General features: G+C 34.6%; 3 protein-coding genes across 4 annotated transcripts; all 3 read right to left on the reverse strand.

Annotated features, from left to right (window-relative positions):
- Window positions 1–4,853: 4,853 nt before the first annotated feature.
- Window positions 4,854–7,438, reverse strand: LOC145112271 (putative receptor protein kinase ZmPK1). The gene has a single exon (XM_079048475.1). The coding sequence runs from the start codon at window positions 7,426–7,428 to the stop codon at window positions 5,023–5,025; it is 2,406 nt and encodes an 801-aa protein (XP_078904601.1). The 5' UTR covers window positions 7,429–7,438; the 3' UTR covers window positions 4,854–5,022.
- Window positions 7,439–10,128: 2,690 nt separating this feature from the next.
- LOC145112347 (protein MRG2-like) lies at window positions 10,129–12,825 on the reverse strand. Of its 2 annotated transcripts, none has more exons than XM_079048583.1 (10): window positions 12,501–12,825; window positions 11,641–11,688; window positions 11,513–11,526; window positions 11,323–11,426; window positions 11,189–11,223; window positions 11,016–11,093; window positions 10,863–10,942; window positions 10,619–10,788; window positions 10,446–10,530; window positions 10,129–10,355 (listed from the first exon to the last, which is right to left on the reverse strand). In XM_079048583.1, the coding sequence occupies exons 1-10, from the start codon at window positions 12,687–12,689 to the stop codon at window positions 10,280–10,282; spliced, it is 879 nt and encodes a 292-aa protein (XP_078904709.1). In that variant the 5' UTR covers window positions 12,690–12,825; the 3' UTR covers window positions 10,129–10,279. The 2 variants fall into 2 exon arrangements, with proteins under 2 accessions (XP_078904709.1, XP_078904664.1); XM_079048538.1 differs by having other exon boundaries at window positions 11,016–11,114.
- A 1,806-nt stretch (window positions 12,826–14,631) lies between these two features.
- On the reverse strand, window positions 14,632–16,394 carry LOC145112470 (uncharacterized). Its single transcript, XM_079048657.1, has 2 exons — window positions 16,140–16,394; window positions 14,632–15,470 (listed from the first exon to the last, which is right to left on the reverse strand). Exons 1-2 carry the CDS (start codon window positions 16,284–16,286, stop codon window positions 14,763–14,765), a joined length of 855 nt encoding a protein of 284 aa, XP_078904783.1. The 5' UTR covers window positions 16,287–16,394; the 3' UTR covers window positions 14,632–14,762.
- Window positions 16,395–20,753: the final 4,359 nt, after the last annotated feature.

A 20,753-nucleotide genomic window follows, 5' to 3' on the forward strand; every position in this document is an offset into this window, starting at 1 on the left:
TAAAGACAAAACATCATAAATGGTCCATGTGGTTTTCCCAAATCTAGGATATAGTCCCTAACTTTAAAAAAATCTCATAGAAGATCCTTGTGGTTTTCAATTTCTATTGTTGTTGGTCCCCCACCTATCTAAAAAGACTTTTATCCTCTTTTTTAATTTATTTTCAAATTTCCTTAGATGATTTAATACAATATATATATATATATATATATATATATATATATATATATAACCTTTTTAACCTAAACTCTCTCTCTCTCTCCAGAACACAGTTCGTTTAACTCAAGATAAAAAGTCCCAAACCAGCACCATTAACGTCTAACCACTACCAAGTTGGCGGATAATGTCTTTGTTTTAGTTTTTGAATGTGTTAAATTTAGAGGTAATTTTGGTAAATATATATGGGCAGAATGGTGTTGTTTCCCTTTTAATATTTTGTAAAGTTTTTGTTTTTTTTTTTGCCTTGCTTTATGCTTTTTAAGCAGTGGCTTTAATATATCCGTCGTTTCCAAAAAAACGTCTGACCACTACCATCACACCACATGTGGTTTCTAGCAATGGCTTTTTCTGACGAGAGGTATGAGGAAGAGAAATGCTTGATCTTACAGTTGGTAATTTTGTGGGTGGATAATAGAGAAGAGGAATTAAAGAGATGATGATGGATGATCGACAAACAACGAGTAAGAGGCAGTCGTCGGCGTTGATGATGATTATGGGGAGAAAAGAGGTAAGCGAGATGGTAGTTTACAATGACGTGAAAGAAGGTGAAAGCCTAATTAGAACCAAAATTAACTTTGTCTATGTTTTGATTTGGATTAAACCTGAGAAACATCAATAGATTTGAAGGTGTATTTGGTAAAGTACGTGGAGATAGGAGGGGATAAGAAGACGTTAGGAAGACAAGGGGTGAATGAGGGGTCATCTGGAGGTGGTGTGCGACTGCTGGCGGAGAAGGGAGTGGTGGCAGTGTGGATTCAGGTGGATATAATGACTGCGGTGGAGGGATGTACGGAGGGATGCAGAACAACATGACGATGGGTTGTCACCACCACCAGATGTACAATTTAGGTTCTTGTCATCATCAAATGGGTATGAGGGAGGGAGTCCCACCACCTCCTTTCCTGTGCTCCTTAAATCCTTTTCCCCTATTTTCTATTATGTTACCAGTGAAACCACCACCTCCATCACAAACTCTTTCCCTTCACCAATGAAACTCGCCCCATCCAATCGCACAGTCACCCACAACGCTACCTGCTGAAAAAGCAATTTATCTCTCTTTATGTGTTTGTGTGAGTTGCAGGTTTTCAAAATAACAAACCAAAAACAACCCAAATGGCGTTGATGGCAAAAGCCCGACGACGATGGAAAGAGATCGACAATGGTTTCTTCCAATTATGAGAGAAGGATTTTTAAGGGGAGGGAGAAGACGGTGGGATGAGGATGGTGTCTATGCATTTTTAATTTTCAAAAAGTGTGTGTGTGTGTTTAAGTGTGTTTTCAATGTGTGTATGTATATGTTCTTTAGGAAGAATACGAGAGAGAGAGAGAGAGAGAGAGAGAGAGAGAGAGAGAGAGAGAGAGAGAGAGAGAGAGAGAGAGAGAGAGAGAGAGAGAGAGAGAGAGAGAGAGAGAGGCATACAAGATTTTTTTTCTATTTTTTTTAAATAAAATTAGGTAAAATTAATTCTCAAAAGACATAGAAATGACATAGAAGTCCTTTTATATTGGTGAGAGATCAACCAATCATAAGGGACCGAGACTATATCGCAGATCTCAGAAAACCGCATGGACCATTTATGAGGTTTTGTCTTTTTTAAATTAAATAAATGTCACTACAAGAACATGCATGAGACAATACCGACATGGAGATGCATCTTCAAAAATTAAAGAATTAGGCCGATTAACTCACTCGGATTCTATACAAAAGAAATGATTGAGAAAATTAAAGACTAAAATTCTAATCTTTATATGGAGCGCTAATAATCGAAACCCGTAAGAATTATAAAAGTTTTGAATCTTAATATTTGATTTGTTGACCCATAAATGACTTCATACACACTAACCTTTTTATTATTTATCAACTACCAAACACGACCAAAAGTTACGACAAGAAAACCAAATAAACTGATACGAACCCATTAAGTAACTGTTTCACCACTTTGCATTGAATAGTTCTAGTTGAAGACTTGGTCTACTTTTCCATTATGTTCCAATAAAGCTAGTGTCAGTATTTTGGGATCACGTTTATTTCACATGCATGCATTTTTCCTTAGTAGCTTGTTCGCAGTGTTTTCCTATAAATTGTAATTGTTGCTTGAGAAATAGAAGGCAAAAAAATTGTTCCACAATAGTCTCATTTTCTTCTTAATTTCTTGGAGATTTGTCATCTCAAATTTGGCTCTATCATTTGGTTCTTTCATCTTCCTTACCATGCCTCCCAAACAAGAGAACAAACCCGATGAGCCCCTCTCCATTCAAGACCAACTTCAAGCTCTCATCCACCGCTACCAACACCCGACTCAACAAACTCACCATAGACATGTCTACTCTTGTCAATCTCTTCACCAACCAACAGATCAACTAGCCACCACCTTTTTATTAGTTAATATTTGATTTGTTGACATGTAAATAACTTCATACACACTAACCTTTTTATTAGTTATCAGCTACCAAACACGACCAAAAGTTACAACAAGAAAACCGAATAAATTGATACGAACTCATTAAGTAACTGTTTCACCACTTTGCATTTTGCATTGAATAGTTCTAGTTGAAGTCTTAGTCCACTTTTCCATTATGTTCCAGTAAAGCTAGTTGCAGTATTTTAGGATCACGTTTATTTCACATGCATGCATTTTTCCTTAGTAGCTTGTTTGCATTGTTTTCCTATAAATTATAATTGTTGCTTGAGGAATAGAAAACAGAAAAATTGTTCCAAAATAGTCCTGTTTTCTTCTTATTTCTTGGAAATTTGACATCTCAAATTTGGCTCTATCATAAACCCAAAACATTTTGTATACAGTAGGAACTGCCCTATAATTTACACTAAGTTTTACAAATTAGGGACCTATACTTGATCAATGTTGGTGGAATCGGACCAATTTTGAAAATTTATTTTATTACTTTCGAAGCTTTTAACAAAAAATATATGGTGGCCTAAATGAGAATTTAGAAATATTTGTGGTCTAACTCAAAAACTAAACTTTGATTATAATATTTTTGGGTAAATTACACCATTCATCTCTCGTATACATGTCAGAAAGTGTGTTTAGTCCCTATTTTCAAAAATTAACTCGGACCGTCTCTTATTATTTTAATATCTACACGCTTCGTCCCTCATTAATTTAAATTTGCATGTTGTGTCCCTTTCCAACTATAAAATGAATATATTGCCCTTAATATTTTATTATTACATTAATCATAAATTATTTTATATTAAAAAAAAAAATTTAATACCCTAACCCAACCTCCACGTTCCCTTTCCCCCTTTCCTTCTACATTCCTTCTACCTCCTTCGTTTCCAGGTTACTAAACCCCACCATCACTTCATTTGATTCATCTTTTGCCGAGGAACATCGCCTCAACGATTTCATCTCTTCCGACAAGCATCAAGACACCCCAAATGAAGAACCGTCGATCGCTCTCTCTTTCTTCTCCGGTCTCAATCAAGAATTGTCAGACTCTTTCTTTCTTCTTTGTTCGAATCGGAGGCAGAGGTGGACAGTATCTCCCGCGACATGGTTACAGAGGGAAAAGGGGCTGAAGACCATTTTAAATTTGTTCAAATCGACACCAAGTGCAAATCTTTCAAATATGATAAAATCTGAACGCTAGTTTCTTTCTTTCTTTTCTGTTTATTTTATCAATTCCCAGACCTCAAACTCATAAAGATGCATGGGTGGTTTTCCATTTCTTTCTCTCATCATTGATTTCAATTTCGGAATTTATGGTGTGGATCTCAGCACCAATTTTGATATGTATGCGTTTACTGGAGCTCTAGGGCTAGAACTCATGTGAAGCTGAACGAAGCTCTAGGTTCGAATCTGAGAGAGTTTCAAATAAAATGTAAGATATATTACTGGATTGTGGTCTAGAGGTGATTGGTGGTGTCGGAATAGGTATACGGTGGTATTGTCGGAATAGGTAAGAGGTGGTGGTGACGAAATAAGAGAAGGAAACAGAGGGTGAAAAGGAGAGTATGTGAGGTGGTGGGACCCACTGAGATGGTGGGGTGGTAGGTGGTGGTGCGGAGGTGCTGGCGGTGATAAGCGGTGGTGCTGGAGGTGCTGGCGGTAGGTGGTGATGCCGGAGGTGCTGGCGGTTATATGTGGTGGTTTATGGAAAATCTTGAGATGGGGAAATGAAAATAGATGGGTAGGGATATTTTTTTATTTTTTTAATTTAAAATTGATAAATAAACAAAATAAAATGAAAAAAATAAATTATTAAGAGTAAAAAAATCATTTCATGTCAATAGGGACTAAACAGAAAAAACAAACACAGTTAATTTTTGAAAATAAAATAGTAGAGGCTTTGCAAATGGTGCAAATGGTGTAATTTACCCAATATTTTTATAACTCATCCTCCTGCCAGGATGCCATCTTGACATCGGCGATCCGGCGATAGTCGTCAGTTCTTTCTCCTGTGTGCTCTTATACGATCCCGGTATTGACGGGAATATGAACAAGGTACGTTTTTCTTCTAGCTCAATGTAGGAAGTTCTTGGTGAAATCTTGCTGCAATTGCATTATTCACTATTCCATGTGAAGCTGCTGTAAATCCATAACTATTAACAAAGAAGGAGATCTTATATACTGATTGAAAACGAATGTAGATATGTTTGTCGTTCCTCCTGTTTGAATATGTTACATGCTTGTTTAATTGAAGTTAAATAGGTTAAGGAAAAAGATATAATCTCAATCATGGTCTATGAAAATGTACAGGACCTTACAAAGAAGAAGTATACAAACCCTAGATTCTACTAGTCATCACAGCAGAGGGGAGCAAATAAACCTAAAACATCTACAGTTCTTCACCACGAAGGAGCATATCTACTACCTGGCTCATCGTAGGTCTTGCATCCTTAATTTCCTCAGCGCATTGCAAAGCCACTTTGATCAAATTTCCCATTCGAATTCTGTCGTATTCTCCTTTCACTGTAGAGTCTACAATCTCTTCAATCCAGTTACTCTTTCCGCCATATCCATCAGCAACCTTCTCTCTCACCCACTTAACCATCCGTCTTTCATATCCACCACTTTGATCACCGCCTTGTGGGCTTCTTCCAGTTATCATCTCCAGCATCACAACTCCATAGCTATAAACATCCACTTTTGAGGTAATCGGAAGACTCACAAAGAACCATTCTGGAGCCATGTAACCTCTTGTACCTCGTGCCTTTGTGAACTCCGAGTTACCTCTTCCATCTCTATCAAAAAACTTCGACAACCCAAAATCTGCAACTTTTGGTAAGTAATCTTGATCCAGTAATATATTATGAGGCTTCACATCACAATGCAAAACCCATTCCAAGCATTCTTCATGTAAATAAGCAAGTCCTTTCGCTGTACCCAACGCAACTTCAAATCTTTTATCCCAATTTAACTTTTTCGAGTGTAGATTTTCCGCCAATGATCCATTCTCCATATACTCATACACCAAAATCCTGTGCTTTCCTTCAGCACAATAACCCCATATATCTATCAAATTCATGTGATTAAGCTTCCCGAGTGTACTAATCTCCGCCAAAAACTCCGCTTCCCCTTGGTTGCTATTAGCTTCTTTCAAACGTTTTATGGCTGCAACTCGGTTATCAGACAAAACCCCTTTATAGACAACCGCTCCACCTCCTCTTCCAACCTCCATACTGAAATTTTCAGATGCTTTTCTCAAATCCCGATAACTAAACCTCTCAAATCCCGTTGCAGCTTGGAGATAACCTTGTGATTTTGTAACTGATTTTCTTGTTTTGTAGAAGAAGTAGATTATACAAACGACCTCTAACGCCCCAAATACATAAGTGAACAATAGTAAGAACTTTATAGACCCTCTGTCATTCTTCTTATCATAAACTCGTTCCAATTCCACCATCATAGGATGCCCAGAGCAATTTAACCCAAGTTCTTGAGTAGCTTTAGTAGTCTTAGAAGATAACGTAACTTTTGGGACTCTTAGATACAAAGAACCATTGAAACTAACCGAGCTGAACCCATTCAGCAATAGAAATTTCGGGTAACAAAGAAAGATCCCTTGTTTCTTATCGAACTTATACTGAAACCCTTTGCAACTACACATGTTCATACACTCTTCTTTACATACATCCAAGGTAACATTCGGAAGATACTTTAGGTCATACCCATAAAAATCAAAATGAGGAAGGTGTAAAAAACTATCCTCACCATTACCACATAAACTCTGCTCAAATTCAGGCTCACAACCATAAGACCAATCTGTTCGATTAACCATTTTATGATATGGTAAACAAGTGCACTTCCTACCATAAGTTGGCTGATTTGAACACGTACTGTTTTCACCACAACTTCCATGAATCATGCAAGTTTGAGCCATGGCTTGCCAAGTAACCTTCCAGAATGTTCTGTTTTCATTCAGACTGTAGACTCTAAGGTTTCCATCTATATCTATGGTGACCCTTCTCATAATCTGAATCCCATCATCTGAAGAATTGAAAAACCAACCATCACTTGAAATGAAACGACCAAAAGTGTCAATTGCAGCAGTTCTTTCACTACCATAAGTACTCCTTCCAGCATCCCATGCTCGAAGCTCTGGATTAGGCCAATAAACACCTGTCACTTTAGGTCCACTATACACAAGTCTAAGAACATTATCACTATCAAAAAACAACCTGTAGAAACCTGAGGAATGATTTGTTTTGCTTCTAGAAGAAACAAGCATGGATTCTTTGGTTAATGGTTGATTCGGAAGAAGGGTATCGGTTGGAAATCCGAAACTTTGCCATAGTATCTTTTCATCTTTACTTTGAAGGTAAAGATTTCCTGAATTGTTGAGTTTTAATTCGGCTGAATCGGTTAAGTCGCGTGTTCTTGTGGTCCAAATGGGAAGATCTTGATCTGCATCTTGTAAAACTAAATTGCCTGTTTTGGTTAGGGAAAGCTTGGACCGTTTTCCGTTAACGGGTGCATCACGGTTAGCCATCCAGACAACTGTGTGGGACCCGGTGGATAACGGTTTAGTGAACCAAATTGAGAAGCAAAAAGCGTTGTTTCCCACACTGTAGAATCCGGCTGTGAAAACATTGTCTGGAGAGATTAAGACGTCGTCTTTGTTGTCTACAAAGAGAGATGAGCCTAGTTTTAAGGCGTAAGGTGGTGAAGATGAAGAGGTTGTTAATGGTGTTTGAGATAAGATTAGTGAAACAAGCATGAGAAGATGAAGGAGAAGATCCATTATGATTGAATAGAAACCTTGTATGTGGATGTTGTATACTTGTATTTATATAATGAGTAATGACAGTTTTTAAGATATGGATTACTGGGTTAACTCGGTGGGTAGATTGAACCCAGGTGATTGAAATAGACTAAATTGAAACTCTATGGATGTAGTTTTTTTTTTTTGGTTAATTTAAGTTACATATTAGTATATTAATAACTAGTATACAATGCTAATAGTTAAATTAAATTATTATTTATGTATTAAATTAAATGTTATATATTTCTAAAATAAATATAATATTAATTTCTCTATAACGAGGAAAGGTAGTTTGCTATTATATCTAATTTGACGACTAGTATGTGTTTTGGTGAATGTCGTATTCGAGTCATTTCGTTTACCAGGTCAATTGGTGTTTTAAGTCCTCAATGATGTGTCCTAATGGGATCCAATCATCAATCAACTTGTCATTGTAAAACTACGTTAGGAGAATTTAATACTATTCAAAAGTAAATGTTGTCATGTAAAGGATGAGAATTGTATACTAAGTTCTAGATAAAACTTTGATACAACTTCTTTTTTTAAACGAAAGTATTTATAAATGTTTTAATTTTTTTTTTAACGGAAGTGTTTCAAGGAGATGCTGACAAACCACAGCCATTGCAGTTCTTGCATTTTGATCAAGAGAATCCATCAACTTTACCTTTGTTCAAATGCTTACAAGTCTCAGCCTTGCAATTGTTTTTAGCGATAAATTTGACATTTGAAGTCGTACAACTTCAAGGAGATATTATTATGTCTTGTACCAAATGTAAATGGTTATTAATAAAGCAATTCAACAAGTTCGAAAATGTAAGTAGGAAGATTTAAAACTTAAATAATTGAATATTGGTAAGAAAAAAAATGTGTCCAAGGGAGGGATATCAAGAGTAAACATACATTGAGAAAAAATTGATATGTTTATGTGAATAAATAAGAATCCAATTGAATTATCTGTAGTTACTAAAGTTGATGGTAGGTAATTCATGGACATGAATAAAGGAAGGCATCCACTAATTGCTAAAATTCCCATTCTAAAAAAAAAAAAAAAAAAAAAGACATAGTAGTCCAAGGTTCTTTCCAACATAATGGAAAAACAAGGCATGTTCATTTAACAATTTAGTTTCATGCTTCTGTTTGGCGCTTGCATAGAATTACTCAACGTTACAAGTGGTTGGTTACCACAAAATGAGACGCATTGATGAACTCACACCTCAGGAAAACACAAGAAGATGAAGCTGGACATATAGAAAATTAAACAGATACATTGAACATGGGAAAATAAGTAATAGCTGCATGGAACAAGTCTCATATGCTGACCAAATTGGATTTTCTAAACTCTACATTTTGCAAATTATTCAATCGAGGATGCCATCTTTTCACACATAAATATTTGGAACATACATTTTTTAACAAAATATTAAAACCCCTTGTCCTATTAACCAAATCTATCAACTAGTGATTGCACTAGAGATGCATTTTCAAAAATGATATTCATCTTATCTTAGCACGTTATATGTACCATATCAAAATTTTTTGATTTGTCTTCAAAACTATCTTGACAAGAGTTTTAAATAGTGTTTTTATGTGTATGTGAATTGTGATTGTGGGGTAGTGTGGTCTAACATGATCATGATGTAAGTGTGGTTTGGAACTTAATTAAGTTCACCCTAAAAAGATCTTGCAAAAGTTTTTTTTATTCAAAACTTGTTTACGGAATCAGCCGTTTTATTATAATGTGTATTATATGATGCGTATTATATGGATTTATTGAAAAATAAATCAAATCAAATAAAGAGGAGTAACATTAAAATAAATTAAAATGATATTTTTTTAATAGAATGTGATAAATTTTATGATGGAACGGGATACACATATTTATGTAAAAGATAAAATCATTATAGTGTCTCTAATCAATAAAGTTCATATGGTGTTAATGATATTGACAATGTTTTGAGGATGTCCCCTCTAAATCCGGCAAATGAAAGAAAATTTTAGATCGTGGATTATATCAAAAAAATCCACTAATTTAAACATAGAGTTTGAATTATTTTTTTAACCAAATTATATGATTTTGATTTTGTATCACTTAATCTTTCTTATTATTATGCCTAACTATGTTTAGTAGAAAACCATAAGGGTTTAAGTGAAACAATGTTTGTTTTTACTTATATGCCTTTAAGTCCAATGATTTCATTTATAGAGTTAAAGAAGAATTAGGAAGAGAGTCGTTAATTGAAATGTCATTTGGTTATGTTGGATCATAGTGTTGATTTCGAATACAATAAATCAAAACAAATAGTTGAAGCAAATATATAAAACACTATGATCAAGTCATTTGGATCATTGTTCATTCATTAATAACAACAAACTTAACATACAACAAATGTCCAAAGCAAAACCCTTCTAACATTATCGCACCCTTAGCAAAACAAGAATCCTTCTGTGAAAACTTTCCTTTATTTTTTCAGAGGAAGAAAAATAGGTTGTTTCAATAAAAAATGCTAACATTATTTTTTAATACTTTTCGACCTTGATTTGTTTTTTACCCATGTGTACTCTAGAAATTAGTAATTTTGATTTTGATCCATAAGCTTTCTTTTTGTTGTTCTTATTTAATAGTATTGTAAACATTTCTTCAATAGTCCCGACATTTTTGTCAAATTATGTATAAAATCAAACATCACAATTTTCTTAAATATATTAACTATAAAGTATACCTTACAATAATAGCAACACACTTACATTACAACAAAAGATGATTCAATGCACTAAAAAGAGAACCAAAATCTATTTTACAAACAATATTGTTGCTCCATAAACAGTGTTGTTACTCGATTGTGCAAGAACCATCTGGTGTCTCATAGCTAGATAGGAAGAACAAACTTTGTTTCTTCTGAAGGAACCTGCGTTATAATTTATAAAATGTTTAAGATTAAGATCGTAAAAATAATTGTTGTAATAAAAAAAAAAAAATTAAAGAACATTGCTATTACTTGAGAAAGTCTTGTAAGTTGTGTTGCAGTTCTCTCAATGTCTCCTCTTCAATGTTAGCATGGAACAGTATCTCTGGCAATTTAACTGTAAATAAATCAAACAATGTAATGTTGAAATCCCAAAACAAGATTTTTGTACTTAATTTAATAATAAAAGTGTAACAGAAAAATACCAAAAAGACGTAACAGATGTTCAGCTCCATAGATTTTAGAAGGAGAAATTTGATTTGCAGTTGCTTGTTGATACTGTTGGCTTTCAGTTTTGTAAAGAAGCATTGCAGGCAATGCTTTGTCAAAGTAGCAACGTATTCCACTTACAACTTCTCCAGCTGTATCTGATTCCCTTCATATAAAAATAATAAAAGTATATAAATAACTAAATTTGAAAAAAAAAATATGTGGAAAAAGAGAGGAAACCTTCCATCCTTGTTTGATCGATGCTCCAAATACAGTGTCAATATGTCATCAACATTTGGAGAGCATGGGAGTTTAACAAGCTGCAACAAAAAGAGTTGGAGAAAATAAATATATAGAGACTAAAAGTTTAAAAATAATTAGTGATTGGTTTACCTTGCCCATATGAGTTATATATTCGCTATAATTCACCAAATGCTTCTTCAGTGATGATGGTATATGGATATCAATCAGCTTTTCATAAGACACAGTGCCCTTGCATACAAGGGATAGAATTTATATTTTAGTCCAAAGTGAAAAAAAAAAAAAAAAAAAAAAAAAAAAAATACCTTGGACATGGTCTTCCTCTTCATGCCCTTTGTCACTGCAATATATTAAAGAAACAAAAATCCAAGTTTAATAAATTTGTTTTGGTTGATATACAAAAACTAGGATTAATATTTAAAAGAATGTTGTTTCTAACTATTAGGATTTTTGGGCTTCAACTCATTCTCGAGTGCTTTCTGTTTTTGAAGATTCTCATTGTTTATGATCATGAGACGATCAATGCCTACCCACTCATCCCATCTATCAAAATTCAAACCAAATAATATATCAGCTACAATCATAATTACTTATGTAAAATCAAGTATATATAAGATAAAATTACTCACTTTTGTTTCCACCCCTGTAAATACAAAACAAATGGAAACTGTTAGCATTAAGCCTCATATAAATGTTCTATGAATCCAATGCTAACAAAAGCATAAGAATTGAAAATAGATCGATTAATAATACTTACTAGATAGTGGATATAAAAACGCTTTTCCTTGGAATCAACTTGTAGCACCTGTTAGATACAGAGGGGACACATCAGATGCTACTTATACAAAGAGTTACAGGAAAATGGAGTGACATAAAGTGTACCCATAGATTCTAAAGGGGTAAGGGGGCAACTATTCTATAAAAAGATACACTTGGAATTATAATGTCAAACTGAGTACTTTCTGTATGAAATAGGAATTGGGATTTACATAAGAACAATAGTGTACATGTATCACTTGTTATGAAGTTTGATGTAGTTATAACATATTTAGAAAGCCAAAGTGTAGAGGTGTTTATGTTGCACATTGGATTAGAGCCACCAATTTTTAGTATTATAAGTAGTCAAGATCAGTGGAACACATAGTGACTATGTTTTTGCATTTATGTCTATCATCATCATCATCATCATCATCTAGGTGTAGTATTCCTCCATTTCCAGATGCACCATATGAAACTCCTCTTGAAACAACTATATTAAACATTTTCAAAACTGAAGTTGATCCTAGCAGGCTATGTAAGATCATTAAAACATTAGATTTGTAACTTCCATAATTGTTTTATTATCTTTAGTAATGGAGGCCACATATAACGCTTTACGACCAAAGTGGGAGCCCTTGACTTGAGCATTCTAAAAGAGTATTAGGGTCGCTCTTCAATGTTTTTGTGGTCCTGAATCAATGAATTAAACTGAGGTGGGCAGATTGATCACATACTCAATTTCCATAGGGATTTCACAATCATTGCTTCCATGGAACAAAAGCGAGAAGTGCGAAAGAGAAACGATTAAAAAAAATCAGTAATAATACGATAAACTAAATCGAAAGCACATAACGGCACCTTAGCTTCGTAAATGCGAAGGTTATGATAAGCCAAGACCTTCTCTCCTGGACGGAAGGGAGTCGATAGAGACTCAACGGCGCCATCTTTACTTACAACGTCCGTATCCGTCTCCATAGTGGCGTCGTATTCGTCGGAGATGGTGGCGGATTCATCATCATCTGTAGTACCAGCGCTTGAGCTTCGCATTTCGCGTCTTAAAATAGCAACAATGAGGATGTACGATAACTCGAAAATCAGAAACTATTTCAGAGTGTGAAGTAGTCAGAGTCTATTCATTTGATTGATCGGAGTCTTCATAGGTGAACGGTGGTTCTATGATCGATAGCCCACCCACCCGATCTGTCAAAACCCAAATGAGCTGAATTTCATAGCTGACGTTTTGGGCCCATTTGAAAAACACTTTCTAAAAAGATGCTTAATTGTTAAAATTTCTATATATTAGTTTTTTCTGGATTTTTTTATCGTAAGTTTTTAATTTTTTTATTCGATGCAGTAATCTTTCGGATTTATATATAATTTAAAAAAAAAGTAATGTTTAATCCGAAAAAAGTAATCTTGTATATAAGTTTTTTTTTTAATTTTTATGTAATTAACCATAAATTAATTGGTAAAATGAAAAATGTAACAATATAAGAGCTTTTTTGGAAAAAAATAAAGTTGTAGTATAATCAGAAAAAATTCAATATATATGATCTTTTATGTTATTAACCTAGAAAAAACATTAAAACCCGAGTTAAATGGAAAAAATATTTAAAAAAATGTCTCTAGATATTTAATCTTTTACCATTTTTTCTAAAATAAAAAATGACAAATGTTAGACTATTTTTTGAATCTATTAAAAATAAAGAGATTTTGGTTAAAGCACTTCAAAGTTCAAAGAAGTTATCCAAAAATCCAAATATCACTCTTAATGACTAGGGGTGAGCAGTGGAACAGGGTATCCGCTTTCGGAACCGGAACCGCCTCAAAACCGCTGGTTCCGGAACCGGAACCGCCTTAAGCGGTTCCGGTTCCGGTTCCTAAAGTTTTGGAACCACCATAAGCGGTTCCGGTTCTTAGGTTTTTGGAACCGCTATCCGCTGGATACCCGCCGGAACCGGTATATATATATATATATATATATATATATATATATATATATATATATATATATATATATATATTACGTACACTAGCAAACAGAACAGTTAAATATATTAATACACAAATAGCATATATCAATTTTGTTCACTGTGCAAATAAAAAGAGGGTAATGAGCTTATTGGCGTGTAAGGTGTGTGCATTATGCATCATGTTATGTTACTTGTTTCCAACTTTCCTTGGACTTTTACTTATGGATATAGTTATTGGAGAAATGAGATATTAATTTGATTTAAGAAAGCATGAATTACAAATATTTAAATCAATGTTAATGTCTATTTAGTGGTTGTTAGCATCAGCTTTGAGTTTCAGTAATATTTGTTTAAGTTAATGTATATGGGTTAATCTTATTATTGTTACAGTGATAAAAAGATACGTATTGATTATAAGAAACTATCCGACATCATATGATTTATTAAAAATTGAATTTATGCTATGCTTATATAAAGGAAATCATGGAGGATGCAGGAGTCAAAGAGACTTATGTTTTTTTGCGGTATCCTATTGGCACTCCATGAAAAATTATATTAAAGTTCTAAGATTTTAATTACATTTTTTTTATAAAAAAATAGGATTTATAAGCTAATCTGGTTTATTATATCTTAATTTAGTTTGAAATATTATAACAAGCGGGTACCCTGAACCGGAACCGGTTCCGGAAGCGGTTCCAAAATGTTAAGAACCGATATAACCGGTTCCGGTTCCTACATCTTAGGAACCGCCGGTTCCGGTTCCATGTGGGCGTTAATTGTATGTTTACATTTTGTATGCTTTCATTTTTTCTACATTCTCTTTGTTGTGTTTCATGAAACGTTCCACGCCTACCCACTCACCGCATCTATATCGAACCAAAAGTTCAAAGTTCAAACAACCAAATCACTTATGTAAACTCTCATATAATCTAAGAAGATAAAAATAAAAATAAAAAGTACTTACTTTTGGTTCAACCCCTGCAAAAATTATTAAAAAAAAAAAGTTTGTTAGCATCTATTTGAACCCCACTGGGAATTTCCATATATCGAGACTAGAAAATCCATTGGTAAGAAACACATACGAACTACAATTAAGTTAAGTTTTGACAGAGCACAATCTTTGAGAATTTTAAAGCACATTGTATGATTATGTAAGTGCCTTGTAATCATACACCTGGACATTTGGCTCCAAAAATTTGATGTGTCCCAAAGCATCATCCAAAAATTTCTTCGAAGCGGCTTCCCTTTCCTTCGTATCAACCAATTTCTTTTGCATATCCGAAGAATAAACAACCTGAGTTTCACGAATCTCTTCTACCAAAGTATCAATTGATTTCCCAAAATCCTTGCTCTTTTCTTGAATACTTGAAATCCCATCTACGAGGCTTTTAATTGTTGTATCTTGAGCAGCAAATTTCTTTGACCATTCGGAAACCAACCTATCAATCTCATCTTTAATCATCTTTTCTTGATTGTCAATCTTCGATTTCAGTTCAGTATAAAACTGCTCAGACATTTGGAATTGAGTAGAAGGAGTAGGCTGAGAAATTGATTCAGAAAACTCTAACAGAAGTTTTAACTTCCTGTTCAAAATTTTAAAATCCCTCTTCGACATTAAGACATCATCATCCGAAGTTTCAGATTGTAAGGGGGCAAGTGAAGATAACATATCATTGATATCACAAGCAGCTGCTCCTTCAAACTGTGAAGGGGGAACTGAAAAGATCGGATCAAGTTGTAGATCTTCATCCTCTGCCTCGGATACATGAACTTCAGGACCAGATTCATGTGAAGGATCAGTAGATTGAGTAGAATCATTAGTCACATTCTTACATGAACATAAAACCGCTTTGTCCTGCAATCAATAGTCACATTCTTACATGAACATCAGATGCTATTAATATTATACATACAAAGAGATACAGAGAAAATGAAGTGGGGTAAACTGTAGATTCAATTTAACTCGTCCAAAAATATATCTATTCTCTTCTTTCAACACTAGAAGGGGAAGTGGGCAAGGGCAACTATCCTAAAAAACACACTTGGAATCTTGCTGTCAAACAGGATACCACCTTAATGGAATAATAGTGTAAATGTATCACTTGTTCATGGTAAAAAAGAAAGTCAATGTGTAGAGTTCTTCGTAGTGTTCATGTGATCTGAGCCAACAATTTTTCGTAATTGAACGTGGGGAAGAAGAGAAGATCACACGGTGTATATGCTTTTGTAGTTTTGTCCATCTTAAGTTTGTGTAAAATATTCTGAAATCAGATTGTGGTGAGTAGAAATTTTATAACATAGATTTCTCTTCCAAAATATTCCGACCCACTCACCAAAAGACATTAGACTTATCACGTTTAAAACTAACTAAAAAAAGGTTTTCCTGGTCACGAATCGAGTAACTAAGTTGCTTCCCTCTAACAAACGCGAAATGTGTGAGAGAACAGATTAGAATCAGCGATAAATGAAAATAAGAACGATCTGAAACCGCAAGAAGATTTTAAGTGTATTCTCAAAACGGCACCTTTGCTTCGTGAATGCCGCCTCTACAATAATCCAGCACCTTCTCTCCGTGATGGAACGTAGTCGAGTTCAGCAGAAGAAGAGATTCAACGGCGGTCTCTTTACCTCGATCGTCCATTTCCGTCTCCGTACCGGCGGCGGTGTCCATGGTGGATGATGGTTTTGAACGGTGGTTATCGATAGCCCACGGCCCACCGCCTTGAGAAAACTTTAAACCCAACTTTTTTTTGTTCCAAGTACGGATTTGATATTTATGTTTTTTTCTTGCCCAATACTCCAATAGTTTTAATGTATATATCAATTAAGTTTAATTTTTAATCATTTATCCGTTAACAGTTATTCTTAATTATAAGAATGGCCCCTATGGTTAAAATTTTATTCGTAATTGGTTCCTTACCTGCTACAGTTTAAATTACACGACTAAAACTGTCACATTTCTAAAACTCTAATGACCAAAGTGTAAATGTCTTATCTTCTTCCCCATTAAATCGCCTTCTGATCCCGAATCAAATTCCCATTTCTTGATCTACGTTTGAAACCAAATAAGCTAGTTCATCATCCCCTCGTTCTTCGAATAAAGCAAGAAATCGGAAGTGAAAGGTTTAATTAGAGGTTTTCAGAATTGAATAATAGCAAAGGAAAATGTACAATCGTTCGTATTATTAGGTGGACACAAAATTCACACTGTTAGATTAGGGACATGGAGATCTCGTTCCCAAGCTTTCGATTATGTGACCATCGCTCCGCTATTCTCAAGGTCACATCGATCATCATTCATTGTTATTTCCAATTAACTCCGCTAGTCTTGACCGGGATCGGGCAGTTGACCCCGTACGCACGGCATATGCTGAGTTCCGCACGACGTACACACCAAAGTCCTTTTCCCTAATAAGAGCTTAATGCGTTAAGCTCTCACATTCCAAATGTAGATCCAATGCCATAATACCACTGAGAGTCATAAAGTTTCCAACGTTATGACTTTGCATGCCCATTAAGTGCTTAATACCAACAAACTTAACTTCTTAACACCTAAAGACCTTCTAGAGCATGCATGGGGAAGAATTGAGCATCAAGATCTCATTTTTATGACTCAAGACCCCTTATTGGGTCTGAAAGGACGACTTATTTGGTTAAGAGCATGTCATGCTCAAGAATCACAAAGGTTGGGACCAAAAATGACCTAAATGAAGAAATAACTAGATCCATAAGAAAAGATGATCAAGCTAGGAGCTTTTTACCCCCATAAGGTTGCTAGCAAGGTGAGAATCCCAGATCCAAGCTTATTCCAAGCTCCAATGTCCTTATACCTTCTTCTTCGTCTTCTTCAAGAACACCACCAAAACACACAAAGAAGCTCAAAGATGCACTCTTCACACTTAGTGTTAGCTAGAGGGATGATTTTTAGGTGGATGGTTATGAGGGTGAAGGTATTGGGTCCATAAGGAGATTATACAGGGTGCAAATTCTCAAAACTAGGGTTTTGGTCTGAATAGCGTACGCCCGACGTACGTGCTGAGTACGCGCGGCATACGTGCTGAGTACGCCCGACGTACGCATGCGAGTCCCGCTTTTCTCATGCATGAGTATGCCATACGTACACTCCAAGTACGCACGACGTACGAACAAAAAGGCAAACTTAACATATTTAGGGTTAAAAAACGAACCTTCTCGGGACGAGTGTTACACTAACATTACCAAAAACTCCATAACTCATGCATGGAAGAAAGGAAAGGACCAAACATGCATTTTTATGACACCATACACTCTAAAATGTCTAGAAGGACAACTCAAATGGCCTGGAGTAGTCCATACTCACAAAGACCAAGGCTTTAGGACAAAATAAACATAAACTTAAGCTTAAACAAGATCTAGCAAAGCAATCCTCAAGGTATGAACTTTATACCTTCTGGAGATTAACAATGAGGTGTAGATTCTGGATCCAAGAGGTTGAGTGCACCACCACTTCTTCAATGCTCTTCCTTCATCACCAAGAACACTCAAAAATCACTCAAAGGCTTCAAAACTCACAATCAAGAGTTAGTGTTTCGATATTAAGGCTAAGAGGGATGGAGGTTGGTCATAAGAAGGTCCAAGGGGGAAATAAGATGCTTAAATAGGGGATACAACCCTAAAAATTTGGGGTTTGGGAACAGTACGAGTATGTCTAGCGTACTCAACCTTAGTCGCGACCAAAATACTGACTTACGCCCGGCGTACAACCTATGTACGCCCAACGTAAGGACTTACTTTGAAATTAATAAACATTTAAGGGTTGAATTTAGAAATACCTGGAAACGGGTGTTACAGTACTGGGTTGGAGCAGTTCCAAGAAATGTAGATATGTTGAATTGATTTGATTTATCATTGAATTGTAAGTTTTATAAAGGGTTGTGTAGTTATGTGTCAGGGAGTTAGGCGAACTCTACAACTACAAAGGGGTTGTGATCCTTCTTTCCTGTAATTTTAGCCCGTACAACAGCTAACTGCAGACAAGGTTGTAAAAATCGTTCGACGGTAGCTCGACGGTCGACTGGTGTTAAGGGATTAATCGGTTTTGGCGGGGATTAATCGGGGACCATAGATTATTAATAAAATATTAAAATTAATCAAATATTAATATATTTTAAGAAAAACAAGTACTTCAAAATCATAAAAATAAGAAAATTTGTAATTTGAAAATACGAAAATATGAACATTTTGGTATAATATTTGAAATTTTGAAAATTTTGGAGAAAAAAAGTCGTTTTAAAAAAAAAATTTGACCTTTTTTCGACTTTTTTGACTTTTGTTGGCCGATTAATCCCGCCAAACCCGATTAATCATAAATTTCCGATTACTACCCTAATCCTCGACGGTTGGAGAACGTCAAGCGATTAATCCACTATTAATCGCCGATTAATCCCGATTTCTACAACCATTATTGCAGATGGGCTTGACTACAAATTTTAGGGCATTTTTAAATATATATCTCACCTACATAACACCATTAATTTGAATTATTCTGGATTTAAATAATTGTATTGAAAACTTGTTGGTTATTTTTTAGAATTAATGATGAGACATATGTTTTATGAGTTTTAAAATTGAAAATTTTGTTTTGAAAAATCATGTCGTTACATCCCAACTCGAAACCCTAGCCTCCATTCAGGGTTGTGAGCTTGTTTGCTTAGGTTTGGAACTTGTTCTTGGATTTTGTGAAACTTGAGGAAGAAGAGACTCCATATTGGTGCATGGAAGCAATGAGCTAGCTTAGATCCACCATCTACTTCAGATTTCTGAGTTATTACCTAAAACACGGAGGTAGGGTCCTTAAATACGGGGGAAATCCTAATTTTATGGGTTTGGGCTGCACATCTCACCATGCCGTGGTGACATTCTCACCACGTCGTGGTAGGCTTTTGCTTATTCCTTTCAAACTTTAAACGATCATAACTTCCTCGTTTCAAATATGTTTTCGATGATCTTTATATGGACTCAAATGTATTAACAAGCCCCATGATTTTATTTAGTTACTTTTGACTTAATGAATATCGAGCTTAATTCATTAACACATGCAAAGAGTCCAATTGTAACCCGTTGGCTCCAAAGCACAACTCAAAAGCTTAAATTACTTAACCAACATTATTATCATCTAATAAGGTCTAAACTTTATTCATTTGAAGCCCAAGACCTTTACTCGATCAAATTATGGTCAGTTATCCCGAAATTAAAAACATCTCGAAATTGGATGTTACAAAGAGTTCAAAACAAAGCTTTTGTAAAATTTATTTGGTTTGCAAACTTATTTGCTACCATTCCAAAAAAAAAATATTGTTTTGCAAAACTAAGAAACAATCTACAAATATATAAAATTTTGCAAAATGTTTATAAATATATTGTAAAATATAACTAATTTCAATAAAAAAATAAATTCTTTTTTTAACAAACTAATCTATTCTTAATCTACGCCTTAATACAATATATGCATCAAACGAAGTTTGAACTCTAACTTGAAGGAAGAATGAAACACACCATAACTTATGATGCTTAACATTCAAATTAATAGAGACTTTGTAGTGAAACTATTTGTTAATAAAATTTGTAAAATTATTTTGTGATGTTTTACATGCTAATAACTTTCATTTTGATATTTTTAGCCATTTAGTTACCATAATCACAAGATAAATTACATAATCAAATATTCTTTTTATTAAGTTATGCATATTTACATTTACCAAATTGATAAGTTTTTTTGAATGGAAAAACTATTATAAAACCTCTAGCAAGAAGCCAGAGACAAAAGAAAGCAAACAAAATAAAGTACATAAGAAATCAAATTACATGGCAACCAAAGGAAAAACACACCAAGATTTCCAATTCATATGAACTCCATTTCCTCTATTTTTAACCTACAAGAAAGCCAATGCTTTTATGTCTTCAAACACCCAACCACCTTGGTTGGGGAGGAGTGAAATTTGTTAAAGACAATATCATTCCTAGATCTCAAAATTCCCCATAAAACAGTTAAAAGGATTGCATGTGTGACCTTTTGATGAGTTGCCCCTTGATAAAAAAAAACATGTTTTATCGAGAGAAGTTCTTCAATTGATGTGGCATGGAACACATCTAAATCACA

The sequence above is a fragment of the Lactuca virosa genome, chromosome 1 (assembly GCF_052849685.1).
Source record: "Lactuca virosa cultivar CGN04683 chromosome 1, Lactuca_virosa_CGN04683_v6, whole genome shotgun sequence".
Classification (NCBI taxonomy): Eukaryota; Viridiplantae; Streptophyta; class Magnoliopsida; order Asterales; family Asteraceae; genus Lactuca; species Lactuca virosa.

What these genes read in the sequence shown, in the direction of transcription:
- LOC145112271 (XM_079048475.1), bottom strand. Translation starts at nt 7,428, where the DNA reads ATGGATCTTCTCCTTCATCTTCTCATGCTTGTTTCACTAATCTTATCT.
- LOC145112347 (XM_079048538.1), bottom strand. Translation starts at nt 12,689, where the DNA reads ATGCGAAGCTCAAGCGCTGGTACTACAGATGATGATGAATCCGCCACC. An exon ending in TTCGCATTTACGAAGCTAAG is followed by an intron (nt 11,689 to 12,500) that starts GTGCCGTTATGT and finishes TGTATCTAACAG; the next exon opens with GTGCTACAAGTTGATTCCAA. An exon ending in ACATCTGTTACGTCTTTTTG is followed by an intron (nt 10,531 to 10,618) that starts GTATTTTTCTGT and finishes ATTTATTTACAG; the next exon opens with TTAAATTGCCAGAGATACTG.
- LOC145112470 (XM_079048657.1), bottom strand. Translation starts at nt 16,286, where the DNA reads ATGGACACCGCCGCCGGTACGGAGACGGAAATGGACGATCGAGGTAAA. An exon ending in GCGGCATTCACGAAGCAAAG is followed by an intron (nt 15,471 to 16,139) that starts GTGCCGTTTTGA and finishes TATTGATTGCAG; the next exon opens with GACAAAGCGGTTTTATGTTC.